At 40.2% G+C, this 21656-nt stretch overlaps 1 protein-coding gene across 2 annotated transcripts in view; it reads right to left on the bottom strand.

Moving 5' to 3' along the window:
• Window positions 1–7449: 7449 nt before the first annotated feature.
• Window positions 7450–21656, bottom strand: part of TTC39C (tetratricopeptide repeat domain 39C) — a 103557-nt gene continuing 89350 nt past the window's right edge. The window contains exons 8-14 of one of the 2 annotated variants that reach the window (XM_004420999.3): window positions 21405–21512; window positions 17104–17213; window positions 15933–16056; window positions 11243–11340; window positions 10037–10141; window positions 8676–8714; window positions 7450–7842 (exon numbers count right to left, since the gene is read on the bottom strand). In XM_004420999.3, coding sequence (XP_004421056.1) covers window positions 7753–7842; window positions 8676–8714; window positions 10037–10141; window positions 11243–11340; window positions 15933–16056; window positions 17104–17213; window positions 21405–21512 — 674 coding nt within the window. In that variant the 3' untranslated portion in view covers window positions 7450–7752. Of the gene's footprint in view, window positions 7843–8675; window positions 8715–9855; window positions 9937–10036; window positions 10142–11242; window positions 11341–15932; window positions 16057–17103; window positions 17214–21404; window positions 21513–21656 lie in introns of those variants that run through there. The other variant, XR_015554278.1, reaches the window with a different exon arrangement.

Here is a 21656-nt window from a genome sequence, read left to right as displayed (position 1 = left end):
TCCCCCCAAAGCCCCAGTGGATAGTTGTATGTCGTAGCTGCACATCCTTCTAGTTGCTGTATGTGGGACTCGGCCTCAGGATGAACGGAGAAGCAGTGCCTCGATGCGCACCCGGGATCCGAACCCGGGCCACCAGCATCGCAGCGCGCGCACTTAACCACCAAGCCACAGGGCCGGCCCAGAACAAAATTAAATATTTAAGGAAATCAGTTCAGTGGTAAGGGAAAAATTGTGGTAGGAAAAATAGGATGAAGCTGCAGGTAAGGTTAATATCCCAATACAAGCCACAGGTCCTACACTTTGATACAGATGGGGTGTCAAATCAGCCCCTGAGCTACCAAGCAGCCATCACAAAATAGGAAACAGCTGGTTAAATGATTTACTTTTCCTGAGAAAAGAAAACAACTCAGTTGGTTGGAAGAATCATAGCCATTCTGGACACTGAGACCCAGGGGAAATTTCTCCTGAGGGTCCTCATAAAGTGGAGAATAGTGTGATATAATGAACCATGTTCTCAACAACATCTCTACAGTAAATAGAGTAATGAGCTTCATGGGGCTAAGTGGCACAGTTTAGTCACAGCAATTACACAAGGGACCCACCTCTAATAAAAAGCAACTAATGTGTCATAGCAAAATGCTGAATATTTAAAAACACATTTCATCTTTTCAAAGCTCAGGGAAAAATGAATCTGTATTGGCCAAAGCAAACCCTTTGAGAGTATATTTAAATGTATTAAATCCCTTGATAAAAACTTACTATCAGAGTATCCTTCAATAGGAGTTTTACTGAATTAAACCATCTTTAAAAAAACCAGTAGGTCAGCTTTGGCACGCCCACATGCTAAATGTGAAGGGACATAGGCAGTAATTATATGTATGATACATTTACATATATACTTATACATATTTTATCTATACATATATTTATAATCTTTTTAAAAGTACAAACTTCGCACCCCACTGTGAGGAGATATGTTCAAAGTGGCTTACCAGTAGCCACGATGGAGCTAACCAAACCCTCTTTCTGTAGGCAGTTAGCAATTGGTGCTAACTGTGGGGAGAGCAGCTCTGCCGTGATCCTAATCCTTCTCAACCAAGGTGGTGTGTGGCGCCCCACCCTATCCCACCCAGACTTTGCCATTGTGTGGGGCCATTTAGTGCCCCAGGACCAGGGATGCTGAGCGTCCTACAACGCAGCCCTATACCAAGACCTGTCCTGAGCAAGTTGAGAAATACTGTGACACCACGCATAACTACATCAACGGGTCAAGTCACAAATATAGAGACTGAGGGTTGTTTAAAAGTGACAGCTTGGGGCTGGCCCCCCTAGCCTGGTGGTTAAGTTGGCAGCCACGGTTCAGGACTTCTATCCTGCATGCCGACGTACACCATCCATTAGCCAGGCTATGGCAGCGCCCACATACAAAACAGAGAAGACTGGCAGGGATGTTAGCTCAGATCCAATCTTCCTCAAGCTATAAAAAGAGGAAGATTGGCAACAGATGTTAGCTTAGGGCGAGTCTTCCTCACCAAAGAAAAAAAAGTGACAGCTTAATAATTCTCCCCAAATCTCTCCTTTAAAGAACTATTTGTCAAAAAACTAACAAATTTTACACCCCCCACGCCAAACTGTGAACGTCCATTTACCCACTACCACAGGGGTAACGTTTGAGCGGGAAAACGGCACCTTTGGCCGAGGCTGCGAGAGTGGGGGCTTCCGAGCCACCGAACGTAACCGAGGCACACCACCCACTCCCTAAAGACCTACGCCGGGGTCTGTGGGCCCCCTTGGGGCCGTGCTTGGTTTACCGTTTGGCTTTTTGGCGGAGAGGGCAGTGAAATGTGGGAGAGCCGGCGGCCCGATCCCGCGTCGACTATTTCTGGAGAGGCAGGCGGGTCCCTGCTGGCCCCGGCCCCTGAGCTCCGCCACCCTGGCGCTAGCCCGCTGTTACCACACCCGCCCGTGGGAGCCGGCCCCTCCCCACAGCCCTCCCACTTCGGGGGCCCTCCGCCTTCCCCGACACTTGAGGAACCGTTCACGGATCCCAACGCGCGAGACGCCCCGAGGGCTCAACTGCCTCCCAGGCCGCAAGGGCGGGCCGTTTCTCCAGACTCGCCCCACCTTCTCTTCCCGGCTACGACGCTCCTCGACGCCCCCTTGCCGGCGGCTCCTGGAGGAGGCGGCGCTTCCAGCGGGGCCCTTTATACCCCTGGGGACGTCAGGGCGTGCGTCACAAAGCCCCGCCCCGTCGCTGAAGGCTCTGGTCGGCCACGGAAGGAGGCGGGGCTTCGGCCGTCCCAGCCAATGGGGAGCCGAAAGGGACAAAGGCCGAAACTCCGCGGGCCGCGGAGTCGTGCTTCGCCTTTTCTGACACAATACGGACGGGCGGAGGGAACCTGGCGATGACAGGCGGCCAGGAGTCCATGAGTAGGTCAAGGCGACGGCATCTCCGCTTTTGGTCGCTCAGTCTAGAGTAATAGCTGGTTTGGAAGGAAACAGAAATAGATTTATGGCAGTTCTTTCTTGCCGTCACCGCCTCGCCTCTTCCCACTACCCTTCCCCCCGTAATCTGTTACTCTCGAGTCACCTTTTCCAAGAGTAATTTCTGCTTCGATGTACGCACAAACAGTAGTATAAAGAGAATGAATAATTTTATGCAACACGGTACTTTTCCTCTTGAGAAATTCGCCTGTGGAAAGAGAATTGGGCATTAATCCCGAAGCTTCCTGTTTCTCCGTAATTCGAATCGTGCAATACCTCAGGCACAACTATCCTCCCCAAACCACACGGTTAGCAACAGGTTGCAAGTCAACGACTACTGTGTGTAATTTCAGCTCAGTTTTACCAAAGTAAAGGAATGTAGAGTCATTTAAAATACCCACTCTCTGCTCCTTTGCACATTCAGGCTGACATATCTGTGCTGGGCATTAAATAACCCATAATCATAATTATCAGATTCCAAGCAGCCTTCATTGTAATCCATTTTCAAATGTTTAAAAAGCAGCAAGAACCACTGTAACGCAACCGTCAAATAACATCATCAGGGCATGTATCTGACAAACTTGTTTTTTAAACTCAGAAAAAAATTAAGGTTTCCAGAGCACTTTGGAATAAGGGGCCACGTTGAAGCCCAGCCTACATCTATGCTGCACACAGCATTTTCTGGCGATATTAATTCATCCATTTAATAATTATTACTGAGTGCCCATTATGTGGCAGACAAGCTCCCTCTTCTCATGAAAATTACATTTTTAAAAAGGAGAAATGCTCTTAGACTCCGTGTGATGATAGGTCTGCAGATGGTCCATTTTTTTGTCCTTCGTCACTGCCCCTAGCCCCACTTTGGTAGTGTAAATAAAAATGAAATGAGGCTGTCATGATTTCCGATGGTTTGGTTTACAATATATTTACTATCAAAGGTGTAATGAAACTGAGCTACTAAAAACCCAAGTACAAACATCAGAGACCCCATTTATGGTGTCTTTTGGAATTAGAGACATTTATGCTTGTGTAGCCTAACTAACCTTGGTGGGTCATCTCGAACACCTATTAGGTGTTAGGTACCATGCAGAATGTCTGTAACTCAGAAGGCAAGCCTTTATTCTTTCCACATTTCTTCAATTTCTGTTTGTGCAAGTCCCTCTGAAATGCAAATTGTTAGTGAAAACATTTAACCAAAACTTTTCAAACCACTATTTGCTGCTTTGATTTCTAGAACTCCTAGTGATTTGATGTGGTTTTACAATCTTCTCGTCCGTGTGTTCATCTCCCTTTCAGTCACTAGGGATCTAACTAAAATGCAAATCTACTTTGTCTCCATTGTAGATTTGTGATTGTAAGCCGCCCTCCCCCACACCATCTGCCCTCAAAACCTTCCTCTATAGAAGTCGACAGTTCTTGGTGTGACCTCTGCAAGATGACCTCTCATCTTACCACTTGGTCCCCATTTGACTCTCTAGAGACTAGGTCTGAACACACATGCTGTTTGTCACCTCTGTGCCTTAGCTCATCAGGTCCAAGGGCTGAGATGTCCTTCTAGCCATCATTTTCACCTAACTGTATCTTTCTTCTCCTTTGAAACTCAGCTCAGGAATCTCCTACTTTAGAAAGCCAACGAGTTAGAAGCATTTCTTCAGTGGCCCCAGGATACATACTTGACTGAGCATAACCTTGCTATATAATTCTGTTTGTGTCTGACTCTTCTCTCAGATTTACTAAATACTTACCAAAAGATGATAACCTAGGGCAATGTTTCTCTGATTTAGACCACCTACTTTAGAATCATCCTAGGAGCTTGTTAAAAATGCTTTCCAAAGCCCTACCTGGAACCTATTGAATCAGAATCTCAGAGTAGGGCTAATCTGTAAAACTAAAATGTGAGAACCACTGGCCTGTGGGAGGAGTGAGTGAGTGTAACACACAGCTCACCTGGGTTACAGTGGGTTCCTTCTATTTCATACCCAAGTCAACTAGAAGATCGAGCTCAGCCCCCTTGTAGTTTTCACAAGAAAGCCAATTACTCTGTGCACTGGGTGATTTCTGCATACTTCCCTGAAGAAGGGGCACATCGTTTATGGACCAACTGTCTGTTCTCTTGCTCCCCCGTCCTCTTCTCTTTCTGTATTTCCTCTGCCTAGTTTCTAAGTCTACTCCTCTAGCATTTATCTTCCTGGGATGATCTGGGCTTAACATTTTTTTTTTCTACAAAATATATCACCAACAGGATCCAAAAATATATAAGAAATACCAAACAGTACATCATGACTGTGTGAATGTATATCTTCATAGATAGAGAGCCATATCTGAATACCTGCCACCACAATTTGCTTAAAGAAGCCATCAACTAGGAAAGTTTACACAGCAAAGGAATATACAGACACACACACACACGTATATGTGTATGTGTATTTTAAAAATCAGATATATGTTGTCCTTTAATTTTAGTTGGCAGAAATATAAAAGTGCAAATTCTGTAAATAATTGACATACAATATGTGACAATAAATATTCTAATTTTCTGACATCTGACAGTAATAATACTTTACTCAGTCAAGTACTTAGCTATCATATGCTAAGATCAAAATGATACCTAACCTAATAAAAGTAAAATTTTAAATACATTAACCACAAAGGTGCATATTACATCACTATTAGACCATGCTTCCAAGTATGTCAAATCGTGTTCAGAGTACATAAAAATACATTAGCGATCTCTCTCATCATAGGCACAATCTAATACAAAAATATATTTGACACTTAATAAATTATAAGATCTATTTGAGAGCCTCCAAAATAGGAAAGGGGAAGGAGGGAGTGATGTGAACATAAAAAAGCACACATAGATGCAAATAATTCTGCTTATATGATTATTTTCTTCATCAGCGAGCGGTAAAGAGCAATTTACACCAAACTAAATTTCCAGGCAGATGACAGTAGTTTACAGGTTGGATAAGTCACAGCATAGAGGCCAGATAACTATTAGGAATTACTCAAGTCAAAAATGTACTCAGATTTCAGTCAATCTAATGGTACAGTGTACTCACACTGTGGTTTTGTTATTTTAAGAGTCTTTAGAATCATCGTCAACCCCTTCTCCATGCTCTACCACCACGTTAACACAGATAAAGCCTCAGGGGCTACCCTGCAACCAAACCTAGGAGGGACTTTATAAACAGACCTATTCTTTGACTATTAAAGAAAACCTACTGGACGATGTTGTAAAGTTGTCTATTCAGTTAAGTGAACTGAACACACACTTATTTGAAATCCTGAATTTTTCTGGAGAAATAAAAATAATTTTTTAAAGCAGTTAATGCAAGAACAATTTTTTAAAAAAAATTCTCAAGTACAGGGCTTTATGTAATCTTTGAATACTAATAGTTCAAACAATATTTGAACTGAAGATTAAAGTAAGCGTAAACTCTGAAGTAAGAACTTCATGATTCAGAATGTTCCACAATCATAACTGAGAAGTTTGCCACATATATTATAGTCAAGAAGACAACAAAATGGCAAGAGCCATGTTTTAAAGATTCATAACGTTCTTCTCTTCAGCCTTGATAAAACCAGGTATCCAATATTTTTAGACACCAATTTTTCTCTTTAGAAAGTATCTACTCGGCTTCTGGATCTACTCATTCACTGAATGTAGGATAGCAATCTCTTCTCTCTGGCTAGTATCTAAAATCCACGCAGGATTCACACCAGAAAGAAAATCAATATGAATAAACACTTTGGAAGTGAGGAAACATGAAGAGAGTTTAGCTAAAGTCAGTGAGGAGTAATCATTTCTTTCAAAGAAATTATCATTCCCTCAAAACCAGATTAAGTAGATTAAAGCTGCCAACATTCTAGCTGCTCCTCCCATGTTTTATTTTGAAAATAAACATTAAAGTATTAATGTTGCATAAGATCATGCTTCAGCTAAAAGGATATATAAATAAATGACACCCCAAGATGAAAGTCTTTAGCTCAAAATAAATTAAAAAAAAAAAAATCTAACCTTAAGATTGAGCCAAGTTAGTCAAACAATTATGGCAGAAATTCTTAAATGACTGAGGTATTTAGATTCTTCAAAACCACAGGTGTGCAGTACAGGAAAAAGAGGTGAATTAAATGACAACAAAAATTAGCAACAAAGGATTAAAAACAACTTGGAACTCCTTTTATAATATTAAATAACCTGAGCTAACGGGAAAATGATTAAATCCTGGCAACAGATAGCCCAGCTAATCCTCACCAGCAAATATTTTGAGGCCAAAAAACCTATGTTCATTCAAGAATAACTTTTTCAAGTCATTTGTTAAAAGATTTCCAAAACTTGGTAATTAGACAATCTATCACAAAGAAAGGGAAACTCCTAAAATGTAGGTATTATTTATCTAGTCTATAGACTAGGCTTTCTAATAAATTATCAAAACAGTTATACTTTTGGTTGTAAAACTATCTTCTATTTGCTTCTACTTGGTTGGCTTTCAAAGGAAAAAAGTATTCGTCACTTTGTAGTGACAAATTTTGCAGACAATCTGGAGATAAATATTTTTGATGACACAACTTCCACTGAAGAGAATGTGTTTTTTAATAAAGAAAACATGGAATTCTGGGTTATTAACATATATTTTTTACAATAAAAGAATATTCGGTCCGTGGTCGGGAGATCTGCACTCTATTCATTGCTCCACTGATAACAGGAATAATTAACTGGGATAAGTCAATTAGCCTTTTTGTGCCTGAGTTTCACTGTCTGGACAATGGGGATAAGAATAGCTGTGCTACATTATTCACAGGAATAGTCTGAGGATAAAGTAAAACACTAGAAAGCACTTTTATTTTTTCAAAACACAATATAAATGCTATGTCATGATATTGTTAATAATTTTACAGGTACCTCTTAGTGTTTCTCAGTCAGACGTGTGCTTAAGATAGGCGTTCCTACAAGATCACAGGTTGAATATTTAGTTTGATTTTATTTTAAAAATAATAAATCACAAAACTAAAATGTTTGAACAAGGTCACTTAACCCTCTCCCCAGGTGGTTAGTTATTATTACTATTAACATCAGTATTATTACTTTTTAGCTATATGTTTAAAAGAGGAGATCTTTAATATGTCAGCCTAACTGGGAAAATGTGTCCCTGGCACAGGTGGTTTTCAGAAGAAAAGCCGATCTTCATAAGAGCTGTGTCCTCTGCTTTTATTTTAAAGTGCAGAACCTGGGTGGGGAGGGACAGAGCGGGAACTCCGAGTCTGTCACTGAGGAACCAATTCCTTCAGAGAGGCCAGAGCGGCATGGATGCGGACATGCAGTCTGTTTTCGAAGTCATAGCCAGAGAAATCCTCCTGAAAGACCAAAGGAAGATATTTATGGACTCTATTAGCTAAGCTTTCTGAAATACTGCAGTATATACCATGCTAAGTTTTGTACTTCCCAAAGTAAAATCCCTCACACTCCTACTAAAGGCTTCACATCCAATTGATTTTCTTATTCTCCAAACCTCAAACTTTGTGTTCATTATTTTTTTTTTATTTTTTTGAGGAAGATTGGCCCTGCGCTAACATTTGTTGCCAATCTTCCTCTTTTTCTTTTTTCTCCCCAAAGCCCCAGTACATAGTTGTGTATCCTAGTTGCAGAGTTGTAGCTCTTCTATGTGGGACACTGCCTCAGCATGGCTGGATGAGCGGTGAGTAGGTCCACGCCCAGGACCCAACCAAGTGAACCCCTGGCCGCGGAGGCGGAATGCTCGAACATAACGCTACGCCACTGGGTTGGCTCCATGTGTTCATTTTTAAAATGTCAACTGAGTGTCATTACTGCTGTCTTTGGAAAATTTTCCTCACGTTATTCCTGAAATGGCAGTCTTAAAGTAGTGCTTAATGTAAGCTGCTGTGAGAAATTCTTAATTCAAGAATGTAGTTATGAAATCAAAAGTTACCTTCCCACTCAAACGAGAAGAGTTTTTATAAAGCAGGATAAGCAATTTCATAGGCATTTCTTACGATATTGGTAATTTCACTTAAAAATCAAGTGCTCACTGATTCCATTAGTTATCACTTTTCCTTTCCGGAAATATCAGTCAGAACCATCATTTCACAAAATTTCTTGAATTCTGACTCAAGTACACTAGAAAGGCTAAGAAGGGCCACTGCAAAGAGGTAGAGTCAAGTATTTTTACCTTTGCTTGAAGAAGTAGAGTTCTGCCTCTTGCTACCGTCTATGAACGTAAGAAAAACATATTATCTCAATCTCTCTATGTATATACTCAAGTAGAAAATGTTACAATAGGAGGACATGTTAATTAAAACAATTCACAGTGGACATACAGGTGAGTCAACCGCTCATTCAAGTATAATGACTCAATTTTTCTTTAATATAATGATATTTAGAAGTTTACATCAAGGCATTACTTGATAAATAATTTTTCATACTCTTCACTATTATTCTACAAAGGATAACAACTTAAAAAAGTTATGATAGTTTAGGTTAAGATCTTACTAAACAACCTAAAATTGATAATAATTAAAAGGTTTATCCGAAGTCAGTAAGCTGTATCTCCTTTTGAAGGCATTCCTGATTGAGGACATCAGCTTCATTTTTCAAGAAATAGACCAGTCTTGTTATATTTTATATTTTAAGGCTGCATTAAGAGTAAAAATTTCCTTAAAATAAAGAACACAGTATTAGGAGTTCCTACCAAAATTGCCTTTTCTATTTTGGTAAAATTAGAATTTCAAATGAAAAGAGTTACCAATTAAAAGGCTATCTTTTGCAAGATAGGCTACATATTTAATGGTTAGATTAGAATCATATTTCTGTGGATTTAGCTCAACTTTTAGGAAGTTCACATATTTGAAAGCTGAGTTGAGCTTACTGAAAATGAGAATTTTTATAAAGCCAATATTATGTAATTAAGCTTCTAAAAGAAGGCACCAAGCAAATCCCGCACTAATGAAATCCTATTAAAAAAAACACACACACACAAAACTGCCCCCATTGTACTTAAATATACATCTTAATAGTAACTGTCAACTTAAATTTATATGGTATTATAAAATTTTAAAAGTAATGATACACATCATCCTCATTTATTCTCACTACAGTCTTTGTTAAATTGGCAAGGTGGGTATTTTTATCCTGTTTTACATATTAGGAAGAAGGTATGTGGTTAGGTAACTTAACCAGTACCATAAACTAAAGTAAATGGCAGAGCTACAATCACAATGTTCTTCTCTGTTCTTCTGAACAAACCACACTACATCATACCATACCATTCTAAAAAAAGGCAATGATTTTCCCTCAACTGCATTTTTGTACAAAAAGTTACTTTATAATTCTAATTCCAGAGAAGAAATCACCTTCTTAAACACAGGAAGACAGGATTAGTAGCTTCTTGGACTCGTCCTCGGTGAAATTTAGGAAAACAAAACAAAAAAACACTATGTTCAATTAATTTATTTTAAATGAAGGATGCTTTGTGCCTGCTCATTGCATATTTTTCTTGATGAACATTATTTAAGAAAATATATAAGATCTTACCTCTGGTTTGTCTAATAGAAGACAGCCAAGTTCATAGCAAGCATATGGCTGAACATATAAGTTATTCTGACGACACAGCTCATCTTTAACGGCTCGGTGAAAGTACTGAAAGTAATACAAGTATTATTGGAGTTGATTCATTTCCCTACTTAGGCTCATTTTCCTACTTAAGTCTCATCACATCTTCAGGAGGCAGGAAGAGGGACTGATTTCTGTAGTCTATATCCGATTTTCTTTTCTTTTTTGCATCTTTATTCCTTCCCGTCCATCCTCAACTGTTATCTTAGAAGTCCTTTACATTCTTGTCTAGAGAGCTTCCACCAGAATATGCATCAGTCAGTTCAACGTGTGCCACTTATTTTTCCAGCTGACACACTACTGATTTTATTGCTGACATCTTCAACTGCAGCTCAAAGTCTGAACATTCCATTTTATCATTTAAAACAGAACGCAAGCACACAAACCACAAATCATCTCTTGACATGTGTCTTGACTGTATCTTGCTGATACTTAAGCATACGATCTAAAACAAGCTATTCAGAGCTGTGTAATAACTACTACAACCCCACAATGAAAAATCAATTTAAAATGATAATACCAGTGCATCAACACTGTAGGAATTAAAAGCCAAAGTCTCCTATTACTGTACATGAACTCTTTCAAAGAATAATCAGAGTAACCTCGGGATATACTTCAAAAAAACAACCAAACAAAAAACTTGGTTAGAAAAATCCCTTCAACTATATTTGAAAATAATGTATCATTCTTTCTCATATAATATGTACATAGAATATCCTAAGCAACAACTTTCTAGACCTCACCTCCAGTACTGCATCAGTAATCTGCAGTTAGAGAGAGAGAAAAGTGAACACACTCTGACACGCCTGATCAGTTTTGTATTTATCTAACTGTGAGGCTTCACTCTGCTCCTTGAAAATTGTCTGCGTCCTCATCTCCTCCTCCTCCAATTGAGACTGTCATCAGAAAAGAAGCCGTATGTCCAGAAGTACTCTAAGAATCTGAAGTTACATTAAAAACCTCTAGCATCTGAGAAGATGACATGAATAAATAAAGTAGATAAAGGTCACATTGCGGTGGGAGGTCTGGTTTTGTTTACCGCTTGTTCATTTTTCTTGTTCACAAGCACATATGTAGGTTTTCACGGTTTATCTTCCTTAGCCATGACAACAACATTTAACAGTTTACCTGAACAGCGTCTTCTGAGTTTCCTAGACATTTGTGTATGGCACCAAGAAGCAAATACTTTAATCCAACGACAGATGAATCATCCACTGCATGGCAAGCTTAAAGAGAAGGAAAATAGCAGGAAGGAAATACATTCACTTAATTCCTTAAATATCATCAAGAGTTAAGAATTTCATTGTTTAGTGACATATTCAGTTCATGATTCTGCCCCCTGAAACTCAGAAGGTTCCTCATCCTCACCCATCGGTGAATATCCTTAGTCAAAGAAAGGCAAAGATATCAAACTTCACGGCGCCAAGACGACTCAGAAATGCACCGTATTGCTACTAAGTGAAAGAAGCCAATCTGAAAGATAGGGTATGATTCCAACTACATGACATTCTGGAAAAGACAAAACTACAGAGGCAGTAAAAAAGATCCATGATTGCCAGAGGCCTAGGTGGGAGGGAAGGATGAGCAGGTGGAGCTCAGAGGATTTTTCAGGGCAGTGAAACTATTCTGTATGATACTATCTGTAAGAGTGGATTCATGTCATTGTACATTTGTCAAACCCCAGAGAATGCACAAGACAGCATGAACTCTAATGTAAACTATGGACTTTGGGTGATGATGTGTCAGCGTTGGTTCATCAGTTGTAACAAATGTTACTGATATAACAAATCCCACTGATGAGGGACGCTGATGGGTGGGGGGTGTGTGTGAGGGGTGAGGGGGTGTATGTGGAAACCTCTCTCTACTTTCTGCTCAATTTTTCTGTGAATCTAAAACTGTTCTAACAAACAAAGTCTATTAATATCATTTTAATTGCATCATATTAATTTAAAAAACCAGGCAATAGGCACCTTTACAAGTTTATATGAGGTACTGTACTAGTCACTGGGAGGGGATCAACCTGACCCCTCCACTTCAAGAAGCTGCTCTCTGCTGCGGAGGATGGGCACCCATGTTGGACGATGCTATGGAAATTTTTCAGGGAAATGAAAAAGGCCGAAATTGGAAACGTAGTGGAGCTAATAGAAAAAGAAGTAATTATTTCTATGGACCAATAAACATACTGATATTTGATAAGATTTTATAAATAGATACATATGTATATAAACATACACATATATCAATGTATGTATATGTATGTACGTACGTGTGTATATATTTACATATGTAAATGCTCAAAGTTCCAGAACAAATAATTGGAAGCAACTGGAAGAGACGGGTAGAGCAGCAAGGAGATAAATGTGAAGAATAGTCTGAATCTGTAACGATGCTAAGGTAGCAGTGTTGAGGAAAGGGGGATGCAGTTCATTTACTCTCTCATTCATTCCATATTTATTGAGCACCTATCTGAAAGATAGGGTATGATTCCAACTATATGACATTCTGGAAAAGACAAAACTGTGCCAGGCAGATCTAGGTGCCTAGAATACAGCAGTGACAAAACAGAAAAAATCCCAGCCCTTAAGAAACTAACATTTTGTGGAGGAAACAGATAACACAAAAGACCAGTAGGCAAAATATGTATGTTAAAGAAGTGTAAATGCTAAGGGAAAAAATAAAGCCAGGAAGGGGAATGGGGGTTTGTATGTGTGTTGGGAATGTACAGTTTAAGCCTCAATGAAAAGCTGGCATTTGAGTAAAGACCTGAAGGAGATGAGAGAGGAAGCCGTGTAGATGTCTGGGGGAAGAGCATTTGCAGGCAGAGAGAAGAGCAAGTGCAAAGGCACCAAGGCCAGCACACGCCTGGTGTGTTCAAGAACAGTAAGGAGGAGCGTGGCTGGAGCCTGGTGAGCGAGGGGGAAGAGCAGTGAGAGGCAAGGGCATTGCAGGGAGAGGGGCTGTACAGATGGTACTGGAGGCCACTGAACAGACTTGAGCTTTTACTTGAATGAGATGAGACCATAGAGGGTTCTGAGAAGCAAAATGTCATGATATCACTTAGGTTTTAATAGGATCACTCTGGCTGCTGTGCTGAGAATACACAGAAACATCTTTAAAACGTGGAGGAAGAAGGCAGTGGAGAGGGGAGGGTGGGTGGAAGGAGGGCTATGAATGAAACCACAAGACAAAGATACAAGAATCCAACTAGCTCTGCTGATGAAGGAGGTACAGATGGGGACTCCAATGAGCTGAGTGCACAAAGCTACGTGGGCCCAACAGAAAGAGTTTAAGAAATGCATCACTGTTACTCGCTATCGGTTTTTTCTGGAACTTAACTATTTCTCCACAAAAATCTTCAGTGTTCTCTAATGGCTGAATTGATTTGGATCATTACTGCTTACTGCTGGGCAATGATATAATCTAATTAATTGACCTCAAAACTGAGTTAACTTTTAACAAAGATATTAAAGAATTATCTCATGTTTACTCCAGAGCCTGCCTCCCCCTCCATGACCACATCTTTGTTGTTAGTTTATTTTGACACCCGGAAAGGAGTTAAGAGAATATTTAGTCACATTAAGTGATAATTTTTCCTGTGCCTGCCAATTACTGCCTCTTTCATATTTGCATTTGTGTTTTAATTATCTGTAAACAGGTGATCCTGCGCTTGTGCATTAAAAAGAATAAATTTGTTATTTTTCCTTTGAGTTAGACATCGGTAGATATTCCAGACTTGCATTCACAACAAGGGATGGGTTTTAAATTTTGTTTACCCTTGTTAAATGAACACAGCAGGACTTGTGCATCCAAGAAAATTCTGTTCCCTTTTAAGGAGGCCCCTTAGGAGGGTTACGCACCTCCTCTAATTACAGGGCCTCTGTGCACAACTTCCTTTATTTATTTATTTATTTATTTATTTAGTGAGGAAGATCAGCCCTGAGCTAACATCTACCAATCCTCCTCTTTCTGCTGAAGAAGACTGGCCCTGGGCCAACATCCATGCCCATCTTTCTCTACTTTATATGGGACACCACCACAGCATGGCTTGCCAAGTGGTGCGTCAGTGCACGCCTGGGATCCAAACCGGCGAACCCCAGGCCCCCGCAGCGGAGCACACGCACTTAACAGCTTGCGCCACCGGGCCGGCCCCACAACCTCTTTTAGAGTTGCTTCTAGAGTTGCGTTACCTTGACCTCTGGAATGTTAACACTGACAAAAGTTTTGACCTTTGAGGGCAGACCCTTTTTTTTTGAAATAAGCAAAAGGCATCTGCAGGGAAGTCTGATGATAAAAGTACATGATTCAATAGATAATGCTGTATTTGGTCCAAAACAAGTATGATTATAGAGAAATCTGACAAATTTTCTACAATGACTAACAAACCATTTTTGAATAAGTCCAAAATATTAATACTAAATCTCTCTTGAAAAACGGCAGCATATATGTGAATAAGAACACACTTCCAAAGATAGTTACCTTCTATAAAACCATCTTTTTGGATGCACGTGTTCTCATTTTAACATAGCAGTCTCGGCTTGTGATCGTACTTCTAGCTGCGTGATTTCAGCACCTTCACGCTCCGGGAAGAGGAAGCGTGTGTGGAGGAGCTTACAGCTTTGCTACACCTCGTGTTGTCCTCAGACCAGCAGCATCGACACTCGCTCCTACGGGAGCTGGGCAAGCCACCTCACTGCTCTGAGTCTCGGTTTCTTCATTATAAAATGGGTATGACGACACGTGTTGTCTGCCTTTCCTGCTTCCCTAGCTTGCAACATCGAGCAAACTACATAATTTGCCAGACTATAAACTGTCATTCAAATGTCCACCATTAAACCTTTAGAAGAAATGTTACAGTCTTCCTTTAATAATCAATAAAGCTTTATTTTACTGAAAGATTTAGTTTATTCTCCTGTGAACTTTTCCTACAACCATAATGAGAATTACTTTAGGAAGGTGATATTACCATAATTTTATGGTTTTTTAAATATATGAATCAAAAATGTAGGCTTCTAATTACACTCCTAGGTATTTACTAAGAAATGAGCATATAACGTCCACACGAAGGACTAGTCCACTTAGGTTGTACACTTGTGTTTATAGCAGCTTTACTCATGATAGCTAAAAACCCAGAAACAAATCAAATATCCAGTAACAGGAGAATGAATAAACAACGGTGGAATAGGTATAGCCAAGCAATGGAGTACCACGCAGCAAGAAAAAGGAATAAACTGATGACACGGCTCCAACATGGGTCACTCTGACAGACGCTCGGCTGAACAAATGCAGCCAAGCACTAAAAATCCACACTGTCTGATTGCACTTATATGAAGTTCAAGGACAGGCAAAGTAATCCCTGGAGAGAGAAATCAGAACAGTGGTTGCCTTGGGGTGGGGACTAACTGGGAAGGCGCACAAGGGAAGTTTTAGGGGTGGTGGAAATGTTCTATTCTTGATTGTGGTGGTGGACGCCACGGTGTATCTATTTGTCAAAACTCACTGAACCATACACTTAATATCTGTGCATTTTAATGAACGTGAATCAAACCTAAATGAAACAAAGGACTTTCACTGGGAAAAATGTGTGCTTCCAGCAACCCCCGTGGCTAGAGAATTAATAATATCTACATGCAATGCGTCACCGTACACTGCAACAACGCTCGTCTGTACATCCCAGGACTTCCTACTCCCGTCACCTAAGAGACTGAATTTCTAATCTCTGCATCATTCATCTGAGAACGGCAGATGTGCACTCTCTGCATCAGATAACATTAATGAGAGACTGAAGGAACAAGTTGATGTGTACAGTTTCATTTTTCACCTTGACTCATCCTCTGGAGGTTGGGGAAGGAGCAGTTGGGAAGGGCTTTCCACAGGTACAGCACCTCGATGGACGCCAGCACGCAGAGCCCTATGGTCGGGGGCTGTTTCCGAAACCTCTCCGCCTGCAAGTGGTTAGAAGAATTAGGCTACATTTTTTGAAAACAAGGCTACATTTTTTGAAAACAAATTCAAATTTTAAAATACACTTGAGACATTTAAAAGTGCACAGTTTATATTCGACATGAACTGCCCCCTCCTACAAAGCTAAAAATGAAAATTTCTCTCTCCACAAAAAATTTTTGCTTTCCAATTTTTAATATATTGGTAGATATGCCTTTCATTCATTATTTAACTCACCTACCATCAAGATCCAGGGTATATTTTGAAAACTTGCAGACAAAACTAGATTCATTTCAGTTCAAATCAAAAGAATGTATAAAAGCTGGATGACTCAATGTGTTTATATAGAGGATGTAATACTAGATGACTTTTAGTTACGGTTTCATTGAATTTTAAGTTTTTACTCACTCCCAGTGTTCTCAGTAGCATTCCACATCACAATCTAGTTTACACTAAAACTAAATCATTAAATGTTCATTCAATAAAACTAAACTTTCATTTATAAAACTAAAATCATGGAAAATTCACGATATGACAAGTTGTTACATAATCCATGGTAATTCAGCTAAATTTTATTCTTAAAACTATAGAATAAATAGGGACATAGGCCCAGGACTGTAGGGACATTCTGCTGGTGAATGTGATACACACTTTTGTTTTTTATTAGGTCAAAATGTGACGTGTTCACGATATTGAGAACCAACAGTCTGTATCTCTTGCCTAGGTTCTGCCATTTGTATTCTTCTGAAACTAATTCTTTAGAAAGATGCTTTCCCTCTCCAGATACGCTCATTAGCTCTACAGGGTCTGTAGTGTCTCTACTTATTCAAAAAAACAACAACTGCTTTAATTCTTTGCAGCAAAATAAGCACTTTCCATTCAGAGCAGCAGTATGACCATGGAATAAATTCTTTCCGCAGTGGTGAACTGCATTTGCACGACAAGTAAGTCATCAGCTGTGAATGTGATTTCCTAAAACCTGTCTAAGGTAGTGTTGGTTACAATTGCGCATCATAAATAATACACCAGGTCAATAGGCTCCAACATACCTTTTTCACTGAGAACTGTTCGATCTGATTGTTTTTCCTCTTGAAGAGTTTCTGAACTTCTTTAAAGACAATCTGTGCCCCATCCACATCACCAGTGGCTCCCTGACAAACTGTAAGAAACCATCATTGTATTTCTTAAGTATTAGGGGAAAAATACCACTAACGGCTACCTAGGTTGATGGTACTTGGAAAATGTTACCAACGGAAAAACGGAAGCAAATATTTTTAAAGACTGTTACACAAACAACTACACCATCCTGCTGATCATCAGTCCATTTCTTCAACAACTATTTCCTAGGTGCTGGGTCCCCAGAGCTTTGGAGAGACAAATGGGAAAGCTGTGGTCCTAATCTTGTTGGAGAGACGGTCTTGTACACAACAAAATCCCCAGCTACTGTCCCAGTGTACAATCTAGTTGGAGCCCACATGCTCAGAAAGTGGAATAAAAAGAAATCTAGGAAAGAACAATGAGGAGCCAAGAGGATCGTGAAAGCTTCATGGCAGAAGGAGGACATTTTGGTGCCTAGAAAGACAGTCATGAATTAGTCCTACACATGTTCATTGGCCACCTACCACCGATGAGCCACCAGCAAGAATGTGAAGACACATGCCTGCACCCTGAAGAAACATAAATTTCAGCTGGAGAGAGAAGACACAGGCACAGTCCCATAGCTACAATGCACAGTGATAAGAGCCTTTAGAGGTGGAGAACCAAAGTGCCTTTGGAAAAGCTCAGAAAGAGAAGGGACCATTTCTCTTTGGAGAGATCAAGGAAGCTTTGAGGAGCTAGGAGTCGAGCTGAGCCTTGGAGGATGGTAAGACTTTGACGGTCTGCACACCATCTTCATCCCACCCCAAGCCCCGGGCAAAGACTCAATCCCACTCCCTTTGTTTTCGCCTGCTCTCTCCCTGCTCCAAACAGCACACCAGCTTCAGTCCCACCTCCTTGATGAAACTTTACCAACCACTCTTTGGCATCCTCTTCCCAACGCCTGTGGCACTGAATTCATTTCTGTTAATTTTTTGGGTAGATGTTATCTTCATTAGATGTTTGTCTTTGTTAGATGTTTTTCAATCCCCAGTTGGAATGTCCGTTGATTTGCTGGTTCCTCCTTCTTCATTCAAGCACCCCTAAAACCAGGTGGTCCTGTACTGACAATTTTGGGCTTCGTCAAGCAGAGCACAGGGCCACGGCATGTCAGAGGCCGGGCTGCTATTGGCAGGACCAAAGAAGCAGAAGCAGCGAGGCCTGGAGAAAGCTGAGGACGTCGAGGTGACGGGAAAGGCAGAAGACTTCTACTGGGAGTCCGAGGGATTAGGCTGAATATTCAGAGGGAGGGACAACCCTGTACCCAGTTGCAGGAGCAGCCCTCATCCAGACGTGGGGGTCTGAACCCATCCAAAATGACCTCATCAGTCGCAGCTACAACATTTCATAACCAGGAGGAAGCTCGATGACTGTTCTGTAAACCAACCCCATCATGTTATAGGTCAGAGGATACAGAGGTCCAGGAAAGTTAAAAGACTGGCCTAAGGTCACACAGTAAACCAATGAAAAAGAAAATTCCTGCTGCCCCTAGCTCAAGGTCTTCCTCAGATAATTGATAACATTCTTATAGAGTCACGTAATTTAAAAAAAAGAGTAAGTGTGCAAGCAAGAATGAGAGAGTGTGCACACAAGCCCTCGAAGGTGAGTCATAAACAGCAACAGATTCAGTATCTGACCCACCTTTGAAGCTCTACAGCACTAATGCCTCAGATCCTGAAGAATAAACACCTCCTACTCCTCTTAAGGTACAGTTACAGACAGTTGCTTGAAAAGATGCAGATGTTTGAAAGCATGAGCATCTCTGATTTATCTGAAATCGGAGACCTAAACAGAACTTAGAATGCTTGGCTCTTCCATTAAGACTAACATACCACACCAGAAGTGATATTCTAATCTTTTTTGGTAACTTTTAATTTTTATATAATTTCTTTTTTTTTTTTTTTTTTTTTTTTTTTTTTTTTTTTTTTTTAATTTTTTGTTTATTGCAGTAACATTGGTTTATAACATTGTAAAAATTTCAGGTGTACATCATTGTACTTCTATTTCTGCATTTATATAATTTCAAACTTACTGAAAAGTTGCAAGACTAGTACAAGGATTCAGCAATTCCACTTCTGGGTACACACCCAAAGGAATGTACTCATGTTCATTGCAGCATTATTCACAGTAGCCAAAAGGTAGAAGCAACCCACGTGTCCACTGACAGATAAATGGATAAACAAAATGTAGTATATACACACGATGGAATATTATTCAGCCTTAAAAATGAATGAATTTCTGATACCTGATGATCCTTGAAGACACTATGGTAAGTGAAATAAGCCAGACACAAAACACAAATATTGTAAGATTCCACTTATACAAGGTACCTAAATAGTCAAATTCATAGAGACAGAAAGTAGAATGGTGGTTGGCAGGGGCTGTGGAGAGCAGGGAATGGAGAGTTACTGTTTAATGGGTACAGAGCTTCAGTTCCAGATGATAAAGTTCTGGAGATGGATGGTGGTGATGGCTGCCTAACAATATGAATGCACTTAAGGCCACTGACCTTACACTTAAAAATAGCTATAATGGTAGATTTTGTTAAGTATATTTTACCACAATTTAAAAAATACTGCAAGGAACTAAGCTCCTGGTGGCACTGTTGCTGGTCCCTGAGTGTCCATCCTCTCCAGCTCTGCCTGTCCACATGGGCCTGTCCTTCGGGGCCAAGTCAGATGGCAGCTTCTGCAAGATGCCTCCTCTGAGAGCTTGACAGAAGTGGTCCTTCCCTTTCCCCTGCTCTGTCTGTGGTGGAGCTATTCATACGTGTCTTATCATCTGCACAAAATCCCCTTGCAGAAGCAGAGACTAGAGTCTTTCATGCTTTATCATCTACACCTGGTATTTCCCGGGATTTCTAATACTGCGGAATAAATGCTCCTCTATATAGCCACACTGCATTTATTTCTTCAGGTTCTATGCCCAACAAAGATTAGAAAAGAAATAGCTGCCCACAATGACCACGTGACCCAGTTACACCTTGCTGATCCTCAGGCTGTCCTGCAGGCCTCTCTTTTTTGGTTCATTCGCCCTCAGTGTGTTGGGCACACCCAGGTCAATCAATAAACAGCTGCTACTTTCATCTGAGATGCCCGCGAATTCTACAAAAGAACTCTTGACGTGTGGGACACGGTGTACTAACCAGATATTGAAAATAATCCTATTCAAACATCAGCTACAGAGCCATACGAAAAGGGATGCCCTGCGGGGACTGTAGTAAGGTGTGTGGGTATAAGAGGATTTCATACTGATTGCTAATGGACTGCAGTTTTAGAACATCCAGGATATACATACTGGCCACTGTTAATTCTATCTTATTTTAAATAGTTCAGTTAAGAGGATGCAACGACAGAAGACGTTTCATTAAATCCAAGTACTCAGAGAAATAAGGAGATATTTAAAATAATGTTTGGATTAGTCTTAAATTTTAAGTAAAAGAATCACTTATATAGCTGCATAAGGACAATTCATTGTTAGAGGCAGAAAATGTGCGACCACCACTTGGGTCTCTTCAATTCCCACTTGTACAATTCTACATCACCACCGCACTTCATGTAGCTCAGCCACAGACAATCCTTTTGTCCACCAGGTGGCAGCACATCTTTAACTATCTCTGCATGCAAAGGCAAAAAGGCAAGGAACCCTTATATTTATATCAGAAATTACAGGTGTTTCTGCTATAACGATATGCAGTGTTCAAACAGCTCGTGTTCTGCAAAATCACACTGTAAATTTAACAGTTAATAGGTAAAACAGGTTAGAGTCGACTACTCAAATTCTGTGCAACTTTGCAGCCAAAGCACTAACAACCCAAACAAAAATACTAACACAATTAAAGAGACACGTCACCATCTTAAAAATTCTTTACATTCCTAATAAATAAAAAATATATCATAGAAACTAAAGGAGAGAGGTAAGGGTAGACTGAGGCTACTTAGGGCAAAATGCACAACAAGCATTTCCAAGACACAGCATGTGACCAAACCAGCCCAGAGCAGGAGTGTAGAGGAGAGGCATGGTGCACAGGACTGAAGTGACCAAGCTCAGCGGGGTCAGTGAACCCTGTATTCAGCTGCTATTTACTTGGTAGCACAAAATATTAACATGCTGGGGAAAACTGAGAAAGAACTCAACTTCTGCATCCTCCTGCCATCATTCTCCCATCTGCCAACACATGTGACCTAACTCAGGCTAGAAGAGGTCTACTCACCCGCAGTTAAATAGGCATAATAGCACTGGGACCACCTGGACTCATTTTTTAGCCTCTCAAAGGAATCAAATGCATCCTTGAAATTCAGCTCTATCATGCTGCACCAACCTACGAAAGAAATATTTTTAGTGTACAACCCTAAAGCAGTGAGCTTCATATCCCATCTTTAAGCTACGAATCTCTGATACTATCTTTCTCTGTGAGTGTTGTATGTGTACTACCTGAAAACTTAAAAAATGATCTTTTTTCTCT

Source organism: Ceratotherium simum, chromosome 14, assembly GCF_057802395.1.
Source record: "Ceratotherium simum simum isolate JZ-2026a chromosome 14, ASM5780239v1, whole genome shotgun sequence".
NCBI classification, from domain to species: domain Eukaryota; kingdom Metazoa; phylum Chordata; class Mammalia; order Perissodactyla; family Rhinocerotidae; genus Ceratotherium; species Ceratotherium simum.
The sequence above is the reverse complement of the archived record's forward strand: the minus strand, read 5'-3'. Positions and strand labels throughout refer to the sequence as shown.